At 51.6% G+C, this 10,475-nt stretch overlaps 2 protein-coding genes across 2 annotated transcripts; both read left to right on the forward strand.

The window, feature by feature from the left end:
- The first annotated feature begins 766 nt into the window (after positions 1–766).
- On the forward strand, positions 767–3,025 carry CUNH20orf141 (chromosome unknown C20orf141 homolog). Its single transcript, XM_027078739.1, is given in 3 exon segments — positions 767–2,478; positions 2,481–2,670; positions 2,756–3,025. Coding segments are annotated over 3 exon segments (498 nt in total). The 5' UTR covers positions 767–2,408; the 3' UTR covers positions 2,994–3,025.
- On the forward strand, positions 2,611–4,218 carry TMEM239 (transmembrane protein 239). The gene is made up of 2 exons (XM_027078738.1): positions 2,611–2,702; positions 3,736–4,218. Exon 2 carries the CDS (start codon positions 3,750–3,752, stop codon positions 4,203–4,205), a length of 456 nt encoding a protein of 151 aa, XP_026934539.1. The 5' UTR covers positions 2,611–2,702; positions 3,736–3,749; the 3' UTR covers positions 4,206–4,218.
- The last annotated feature ends 6,257 nt before the right edge of the window (positions 4,219–10,475 follow it).

Genomic DNA, 10,475 nt, shown 5'->3' on the forward strand with positions numbered 1-10,475 from the left:
ATTTTTATGTTTAGATGTTATCTGTGGATTTCCTGCTATGGAATTAAGGATTTCGCTTTCCTACCATCCCTCCCCGCAACATACACCAAAATACACATACACATTTCCTCCTGCCATCCTCCCAAAAGAACTAAATCACTGGAGTCAATATTCAGTGCTTATATTATGACCATGTAAAGATTATTGTTCAACTGTTTTTGTTCGCTGGAGTTAGCAAGTACTTTGTTTTATCATTTGCTTGGTTTTCAAGGCACTAGTTGCTAATTCAATCCCAAAGCTTCCAACAGAACTAAACATTTTGCATATGTCTAAAAACAGCAGATAGGGACTTCCCTGGTGGCACGGTGGTTAAGAATCTGCCTGCAGGGCTTCCCTGGTGGCGCAGTGGTTGGGAGTCCGTCTGCCGATGCAGGGGACGCTGGTTCGTGCCCCGGTCCGGGAGGATCCCACGTGCCGTGGAGCGGCTGGGTCCGTGACCCATGGCTGCTGAGCCTGTGCGTCCAGAGCCTGTGCTCCGCAGCAGGAGAGGCCGCAGCAGTGAGAGGCCCGTGTACCACAAAAAAAAAAAAAAAAAAAAGAATCTGCCTGCCTATGCAGGGGACATGGGTTCGAGCCCTGTTCTAGGAGGATCCCACATGCTGCAGAGTAGCTGAGCCCGTGTGCCACAACTACTGAAGCCCGCGCGCCTAGAGCCCGTGCTCTGCAACAGGAGAAGCCACTGCAATGAGAAGCCCTCATACAGCAACGAAGACCCAATGCAGCCAAAAATAAATAAATTAGAAAACAAACAAACAAAAAAAACCCAGCAGATAATCAGTTTCATTTTCTTCTGGAGACATCCCTCCTGGAGCATCTATCTTTTGATTCCAGGCTGGGTTGCTTGCTTTCTTCACCTGGAAACATAGCTGATGTCCCAGGTCTTTCTCATCACCACTCTTCTGTGTTTAGTCTCACTTCTTTCTTAGTTTAGTTCCTTATTTTTCTGAAGCACATGCTCCAGTAGCTTCCTAAGAAAGAGTGTATGCAAGGTCAAGTTTTTGAAACCTTGTTTGGCTTAAAATGTCTTTATTCTACCCTCATACTTGATAATCGTTTAGACAGATATGTTACTAGGTTGTAAATCATTTTCCCTCAGAATTTTGTGGGCATTGCTTTATTGCTCTGGGAAGACTCAGAAAAAGGCGATCAATGGATGGTTCCAAGGGCTGGGGGCATTGGCTCTATGACTGTTGAGCTCACCACCACCAAAGATGTCAAGGTCACCAGGCTTGAATCTTTGAACAGAATCCCCTGGAGGCAGATATGCAGCCGGACCCTTGCTCTGTCTCCTCCTCTCCTAGGGCCTGTATGGTCACTGTCCCCCTACCCCTACCTCCATCAGTTTTCCTTCGAAGTATGATATGTGAACAAGGATTAAGTTCTCTCAGTTATGACCCATTTCCACTCTTGCCTCTCAAGTCACTAAACTGAGCCTCTGTAACCATTTACAGATTATTAGTGGAGATAGGTTTCTTTTCCAGGTGACCAATCCCTTCATACATGCTCATTTTCCATAATTTCATTCTTGGAGGGTGACCGTAATCTCCAATTTTGGGGTTACTATGTTGTAGCCCTCTTACAGTCATTCTCTGTGCCATTTCTGGAATGCCAGTATCCAGAACACCTCCCACAAACAACAATGCTTCAAACAGCTAAACAGCCCCTTCCTGCCCCACCCCCATTTAGTAGGTCATGTGGGGGGAGCCCTGCCCCAGAAAGCCTCTGGTTGCTTCCTGGCAGAGTCTATCTCTGCATTCCAGGACTGCAGTTCTGAAAAATCCCCCACAGGGGATTCCCCCACAGGAGCCCACAGGCCTCACCCTACTTTCAGGGGAGAGAGCTGGGGACAGACAGATCGAGTGACTTGCCCCTGGACACCCAGTCCTGGGAACCCGAGAGACAAGCAGCCCTTCATCCTGTGGTAAGCTGCCCAGGTGGTGATGGGGTTATAATGCCTTCCTGGCAACTCAAATCCCCACCGGAGGGCCCTAGGGCGGAGAATTAGCAAAGACAAGAGGATTAGTCTTAGCGCTCAAAAGTCAGACCTCCCTTTGGCTAAACTCTGCCTAAGCTACCCGCTACTTATGAGGCCAGAACCAGCATTAGCCTGCTCCTTACCCCAGGTCCCCACCTGGCAGTAGGTCACAATGCTCCAGCCGCCCAACCCACCAGAATGGCTGACTGAAGTGGGAGGGGGTGAGGAGGGTTTGGTGGGTGGGTGCGTGGGGAGGGGGAGATTTCTAAGGAGCCCAGCTCCCCACTGCCTGAGCTCACCCTTGAGTGTCTGCCAGGGCCCCACCCCCTCCCATGGTCCTCCCCCCAATACTCCTTCCCAGCCCTAGTCCTTCGTGTAACCTCCACCTCCCTCCATGACCCGCCTCTGCTTACCCAGGCCCGAAGCCCTTGCTTATCCTTTCCCAGTCCCTTCCAGGGGCGTGGGTGTGGGGAGGGATCGGGTAGCCCAGTGGGTCCATGTGTGTCCCCCTGGGGCCCTAGCCAGGCCCAGGTCCTGGACAGTGTCCTAGGGCTGGGGGCACTGGGGCTGACAGTTCGGGCAGTCTTTTCCACAGCTGGCTCAGCCTCGCTGCTGCTGCTACTGGTCAGCTTACTGGCCTTCGACCTGCTCCACCAGTAAGTGGACAGCAGCCTGGAAGGTTGGGCAGGTGAGCAAGGGGTCAACCTCCCAAAGCCCAGCTGCCACCCTTTCTCTCCACAGGCCTGCAGGTCCCACCTGGCCACAGCACACACATCTCACAGGGGGCCAGAGTCAGGGGGCCGGCGAGGGTCCAGGGCAGCAGGAGGCTCCACTCCTGCCCACAGTGGCAGCCACAGGATGACTCAGCCTCCAGGAGGCTCTGCTGCTGCTGCTCCTGGGCCTGGGGCTACTTCTGGGAGCCCGCGGCATGCCCTTGGCACTGCTTGCCCTGGCTTTCTGCCTCCATCCTTGGGCCTGAATGCCCTCCGGAAATACACTGACCGTGCTGTTTCCTCAGGCCTCCTTTCCTCCACCCTGGTCTGGGAAGGTGGGAGGATACTCCTTTATCCCCCAGCCTGCACCTACATTGGGGGACCTCTGAGGTCTCCCCACAATGTGGACAGTAGATACCTAGGTCTGAGTCCGAGGGCATCAGTAAAAAGTGAGATAAGGGACAGGGAGCCCAGTGCAGGGAATGGAGCCATCTCAGAACCTCTAGGTTAGGGGTCACTATTCTGGCCCCCACTGTGGTTCTGGAGAATGAGGGTCCAGAGAGAAAGAACTGCAAGAGAGTGGAGTGGGACTGGATATCGGCCAGCAGGGAAAGGAGGATCCAGAGAGGTCTTTCCACAAGAAAACATGAGAAACTACATCTGTGGGCTCACCAGGCTCCCTGCCAGCCTGGAGGGTCCATGAAAGAGGCTCAGGTAAGCCTCACATCCTGCAGTGTTTCCTCTCTTGGCTGGACCCCACCCTAGTCCAGGTCACAATGGGGCTTCTTTGGGAAGGGTGGGGACAGTGAGAGTGGGGGCTCCACTCTGGCTGGGCGCTGCAGGAAGAAACATGACCTAAGTGGCTCTGCCCAGAGGTAAGACCCATGCCCCAGCTCAAAGCCCCACCACACCCATGCTGGTACCCTCCTGACCCCTGCACCCTCACCCACCCTAAGGTGCCAGGCATCTCCAGGGCTGCTCCTGCAGCTGGCGTGGCTCTCTCCCCAGGTGCACCAGAGGTGATGCAGCAGCCGCGAGCGGAGACGCATGCCATCGGGGCTGGTGAGGGGCCACAGCGTGCAGTGCCCTGGTCGGCCTGGGTCACGCGGGAGGGCTGGGTGCGCTGGTGCGTGTGCCATGTGCCCCCAAGCTGGACACAGTGGTGGACCACATCAGGCTGGCGGCAACCGCTGCAGCGTGTGCTGTGGGGTCTGGAGGGGATCCTCTACCTGCTGCTGGTGCTGATGCTGTGCCACGCGCTTTTCACCACCGGCTCCCACCTGCTGAGCTCCTTGTGGCCCGTGGCAGCTGCAGCGTGGCTCCATCTGCTGCCGGCTGTCCTGCTGCTGGTGCTCAGTGCCCTCCCCGCCCTGCTTTTCACCGCCTCCTTCCTGCTGCTTTTCTCCACACTGCTGAGCCTCGTGGGCCTCCTCACCTCCATGTCTCACCCAAGCCATGCTCAGGACTTGGACCAATAGAAGGGCAACGCCATCCTGCTGCTTGTGTCTGTTGAGCCCTGGCCTAGGGCCTGAAGCCCAGGGGAGAGGGAGGGCAGTTGGGACCAGGGCCTTCCTGCCTCAGCAGGCCCCAGACCTTCAGGCCTTAGTTGGGACTGGTCAGGGCATGCATGATGTTGCTGGAACTGGCAGGGTAGACTGTCCTGACCTCTGGGCACCTCCCTCAAGCTGATGCTGCAGGTACTTGGGGTGCGGGGGCAGGGACTTTGAGAAGAGACATTAGGGCAGAAGGCTTAGCCAGGGGCAGAGCTTGACCAAGCCGTCAAGAGCTCCCACATGCATGTGGTGACACCACTGGGGCCCCCTTAGCAGCTGGCAGCATCTTTTTTTTGCAGCTGCTCAACTGTCTCAGCTTCAGACTCATAGAGAACGACTTGGGTACCTCTGTATTTGCCGTTCCCCCCACCAACCTCCTCTTTCCACTTCCCCAGGCTCTAGAAAGGGCCCACTGACAGAAACTTAGCTGGGAGAGGTCTAGCCAGAAGCCTCATGGGACCTCAGCCAACTCACCTTCCAGACCTTTCTGCCCAAGCATTCCCCACTCCCTAGACTTCCTACCTCCTGCCTCAGTCCACATCCCCACCTCTGGGAAATGGGCCAACCAGTGTAGTGAGGTTCCCAGAGAGCACTTACTCTTTAAGACTCCTGAGGTTTGCTATGGAAAAACAAACAAGAAGTCCCATTTCACCCACCTATGCAACGTGTAGCCTTGGCCAATTAGTTTCTTTGAGCTTTGGTATTAAGTGGGTCCTGTCATGGAGCTGTTGTGAGTCAAAGGCAATAATACCTATGTGTGAAGTACTTTGAAAAGACCAGAAAACTGCACGATATTGTATTGAACTCTAAAGAGCAGATAGCTTCTCCAGGCCTTCAGAGAAATGTTCTGTCATGGATACAACTGGGGCCCTACCATGGTAAACAGTGGATGGACGAATGTGAACAAAATGTAAAAGGTTGTATGCCATGAAATCTCAAAATATGCAGGTGTTGAACTCTTCTGATTGTGAAATGCTTGGGGCTGGGGCTTGGTGCCAGGAAAAGTCTTGCACAGCTATGTGAGTGGGGAAAGCACGGCCCACGGGTTTCTAAAACCAACCCAACAAGCTGCTTACAGCACCAGGAGGGCCTTGGAAGGTGGCATCCCTTGATGCCCAGGATGCTGGCTGTTCACACATCAGCTAACCCTCCAAATAAAACAGTGAGTGATCAGTTACTACAGGTAAGACATTTGATAGATAAGACCCACCACCTGACCCCCACCTCACTCCAGACCTCCACCTAATCCCTGACCCTCCCCAATCTAGTCTTGACCCCACTATATACATAACCCTAAAATCCCTGTTCCTAAATCCCTCAACCAAGAGGCCCCTCTCCTGCCAACTAAATACTCAAGCCCTGGTGACCAGCCCCTAGAACCCAGGTTCATTTTTGCTAAAACCCATTCGCTGCAGAGTTTCATAACTCTGGTCATCTGGCCACTAGTCATCAACAGCAGCTCCTGAAACCCCAGACACAGTCCTCCTTTTTTCCTTTCAGTTCTCCCTGAAATATGACCTGGTAGCAAGGGCAAAGGCAGGACATGGAGGTGGAGTAGGTTCATGGTTAGCATGGGCTCTGGTGTATTAGCTGAAGCTGGGTTTGAATCCCAGCATTGTCACTTTCTAGCTCCATGGCTTTGGTAAAAATTGCTAAGCCTTCTTGAACTTCATTTTCCTCTTGGTTAAAACAAAGGCAAGAACACCTGTCTTGGGGCCCCTGTGGGGCACTTGGTATGTGAGGCAAAGTTTCTGGACTGACTCCTCACACCACAAACTGTAGCTATGCTGTTACCATCCCATTTTAGAGATGAGAAGTCAGGCACAGGATAGCTACTTGCCAATGGCAAGGCCAGGTTGTTTGAGTCCTAGTCCAGCCTAACAGGCTACTAAAGGGAAAGCAATGGAGGAGATATAACCTAACTGAAGACCCCAGGGCTTCTCAATGCCTGTTCTTTAAGCTCCTGTCAGAGATGAAGCCAGGATGCCAATCTTGGGCCCATCATTGACTTGGCCGTGCATTGCTAGCCAGGGACATCACTCCAGAGCCTTGGGGCCACTCTGATTGAGAGAGGAGGTTTCGGCCCAGACCAGACACGCTGGGGGGCAGGATTTTGGCAGGAGCAAGGAGAAGGCCTTCTTCCCTTCCCCACATAAATATATATCTTCTACCCTCCTGTGTTGCTGGTGTGGGGTAGGGTGGCACAGCCAGACTGGAGAGCAGATAGGCAATACTTATCAAATTAGATCAACACATACCCTGTGACCCAGCAACCCAAAATGAATTCTCACAGAGGCCCATAATGGCCTTGTTCCTCAAAGTGTGGTCCCAGGGCTAGCAGTATAGGCATCACCTGTAAACTGGCTACAAATGTAGAGTCTCAGGCCTCGCCCCAGGTGTGATGAATCAGAACCTGCATTTTAACAAGACTCCCAAGGGATAACTTTGCACACTGTGAGAAGCGCTGCAGGTGAGGGGATATGTTGAGGGGATACGTCTGAGAATGATGATTGCACTCACTGGTGGTGGCAGGAAATGGAAAATGTGAAACATGGTGGATGAGCACTGTGGAGAGGAGGCAGCAGTTAGAAAGGGTGGAAGCTACATGGATTGATCTTGAAATCCTAGCGTTGAGTGAAAAGAAGCTGAATGAAAAATAATGCAATTTTTTTCACACAAACTTAAAATGCATGCCAACAAAACCAGACACTTTCTTCTTCTTCTTTTTTTTTTTTTTTTTCTTGATAAGAACAAAAAATAGAATGGAAAGGCGAACTCTAGAGCCAGCCAAATGGGATGGATGGAGTACACAGATAAAAGGAAATAAAGTGAGGGACCTTGCAGAGAGGGAAGAAAAACATAACTCCTGAAATTACTTTAAATGTAGACAAAGTCATCCATTTAGACTTAAAACGCTTAATAATGCAAGTCTGGGGAGAATGAACATGCTAGAATGAAGTTCTAAGCCCTTCCGTTTGGGCCAAGAAGGGAAAGCTGTCCCACTGGCCTCAGTGACCTGGGAGGTTGGGTGAGTTTTCTTTGCTGGCCCTACCCCATCCAACCCCGCAGCGGGCTCAGATGGGGTGGGGTTCCAGTAACGCTTGTGGCCTGGCCAGAAAAATAATCAGATCAGGCGGAGCATAAAGAACCGGAGTGGAGGAGGTGTCAGCCGCGAGGGGCCTTGCATGTGAGAAAGCAGAGAGAGGATCCACAGCGGCATACACGCACCCTGGGGGAGCGCCTAGGAGCAGGAGCGCCCGGTAGGACTTTCCTCTGCCCCAAGGACCGGGGAGCAATGAGTAGGAGCGGCCAGGATGCGGGAGGGTCAGAGAGGGCGGTGTCAAGGGGGATCATAAGGCTGGGGGCTCCACTTGAGCTAGAGTTGTCAGTGGCCACCCTAGAGGGAAGAAGAGGGGTCTCTGGAAGCAGGCGGTGCGGTGCCCAGGGAACCGCTCAGGACCAGCTACGGGGAGCCGGGAGGGGACGCTCTCACCCAGACGCTTCTGTGCCGGGGAAAGGGGGCGGCCCCGCCCCCGCTAGCGGGTGAGGGGAGCAGCACTGCTCGCCGAGAGTCCGTGGTCACAGAGAAGGAGGGGGCCGACTGGATCCTTGGGGGAGGAGGAGGAGGAGAAGACCTGCGCTGCGCGGGGAGGTTGCCCCAGGAGCGACCTCTAGGCTCAGGTGCGCGGGAGAGGGGTCAGGGCGACGGCTGGAGAGCGCCGAGCTCGCGCGTTGACCGTGGAGGCACAGCTGGGTGGGCATGGGCCTTATGTTGGGAAGGAAATCCCTAGCCTTGCCAGGGATCAGAGGGCTGTGGGCACCCACATAGGGTAAGTGCTAGCCACCCCCGTAAATCAACACCTCCCCCCACCTCCACTCCACCCCCGGAATCGCAGCCCCTTGACTCGGTGCATGGCTTGCTCCCCTAGCGGAGACCTCCAGCTCTGGCTACGAAGAGTCGGGCTTGGCTGGGTGTGGGAAGGAAATGAGGAGGGGGAGAGGTATCTCCCGGGCCGGGCCGGCAGTAGCGGAGAGGGTAGATCTTGGGGCCAGGAAGGAGCATCTCCGGCCCACTGGCGGCTTCATTGACTCCTCAAAATCTCCTTAACCCAAAACTCTAGCCTGAGTTCCCCAGCCTGAAACCCAGAGGCATCGAGGGCAGAGCTCATGAGAATCCAGGAGAAGGAAGGGCCCAATCTAGCTGGCTTCACTGTCTCCGACTGCTGTCCCAACCCTAGTCTATTATTCCATCCTTCCGGGGGTAAAGACCTGTCTTTTGTAAGGTTCTGTCAGGATCTGGATGCAACCAACTTTGGACAAGTTATTTTCTGCTGAGCAAACATTTCTATTACCTTTCAAATATTTTCCATCTTCAAAATAAAAGAACTTAGGAGCTGTAGCTTTTATCATATTTTCTGGCCTGTGTCTTCAAATGTCTAAAACCAAAAAAGTTTTTAAAATTGATATGTGATACTGTATACTTGCAAAATATTTGTAACATACATGTAAGTTGTGAAGCCCTCTAAACCCAAGGATACCACACCCATCTAAAAGCCAGACGTTATGAGAATAGGTCCTCTTCCTTTGTGTTCATCTTCTGCCTATACAAGCTGGAATTCCCAGACAATGGTATATGGAATTGCTGTTCACAGGTAACTTTGACTTGATCCTGATTTTAAAAGAACTGCTTTTAAGTTTCCACCATTAAGAATTACTGTGGAGTTTTGATAGTTAACTTTTATCCAGTCAAGGAAATTCCTTTCTACTCCTAGTTTGCTAGTAGCAGTTTTGATCATGAGTGGATGTTGAATGTTAAAAAAATTTTTTTTTTCTTCATCTACTAAAAGGACTACTTATTCTGCTTTATGCTATTTATATGGTGAATTAAATTTTTAGGTGTCTTTTTAATGTTAAACCACTCCTGGATATCCTGATTCTTTTTTTTTTTTTTTTGGCCAAACTGCACGACTTGTGGGATCTCAGCTCCTGACCAGGGATTGAACCAGGCCATGGCAGTGAATCCTAACCAGTAGGCCACCAGGGAACTCCACTGGTTCCCTTTTAATTGACATATAATACATACATTTTACATATGAATAAAATGCACAAATATCGAGGGTATGGCTCAATTAAAAAAAATTTTTTGCCCTCACTGCACAGCATGCAGGCTGACCTGGGATTGAACTCATACCCCTGCATTGGAAGGGCAGAGTCTTAATCACTGGACTGCCAGGGAGGTCTCTGGCTCAATAAACTTTAACATATTTGTGTGTCTTTGTGTGGCCAGGTAACTACCAGCCAGATAGAACTTTTCCATCACCCCAGGTAGTTCCATCATGCCCTTTCCCAATCAATACCTCCCCCAAAAGGTAACCACAATTCTGATTTCTATCACCATAGATTAGCCTATTCTTGAAATCATGCAGAATAAAATCATATAAAATGTATTCTAGTTTCTGGCTTCTTTCAACATTATATCTGTGAGATTTATCCATGTCGTTGCATCTATCAGCATTTGTTTTCCTTTATTACTATCCCATTGTATGGGACGAATATCCACTCTTTTTTAAAAAAATTATTTGTTTTTGGCTGCATTGGGTCCTCGTTGCTGTGCGCGGGCTTTCTCTAGTTGCGGCGAGCAGGGGCTACTCTTCATTGCAGGCTTCTCATTGCGGTGGCTTCCCCCCGGCTGCGGAGCTCAGGCTCAAGGCACGCGGGCTTCACCAGCTGTGGCACACAGGCTCTGCAGTTGTGGCTCACAGGCTCCAGAGCGCAGGCTCAGCAGCTGTGGCACATGGGCCTAGTTGCTCCGTGGCATGTGGGATCCTCCCAGACCAGGGCTCAAACCAGTGTCCCCTGCATTGGCAGGCAGATTCCTAACCACTACGCCACCAGGGACGCCCCCACTCTCCTGTTGATGGACATTTGGCTTGTTTCCAAGTTTTGGCTACTATGAAAAAAACTTCTATGAATATTCTTGCACAGGTCTTTTGGTAAATCTGTCTAGATGTACTCATTTCTCTTGAAGTGAAATTGCTGAATCACAGAGTACATAAATGTTCAACTTTAGTAAATGCTGCCCAAGAATTTCCAAACTGATTTGTACCAAGCAGTGGTTCCACTGCGTTTTTCAGCCTATCCACCTAATTCACTGTTTGGAGTTTCTGCTCCTTCCTGGTCATCAGATATGGTATT

This window comes from Aethalodelphis obliquidens, unplaced genomic scaffold (genome assembly GCF_003676395.1).
Source record: "Aethalodelphis obliquidens isolate GAN/ISIS:26980383/991018 unplaced genomic scaffold, ASM367639v1 scaffold42, whole genome shotgun sequence".
Classification (NCBI taxonomy): Eukaryota; Metazoa; Chordata; class Mammalia; order Artiodactyla; family Delphinidae; genus Aethalodelphis; species Aethalodelphis obliquidens.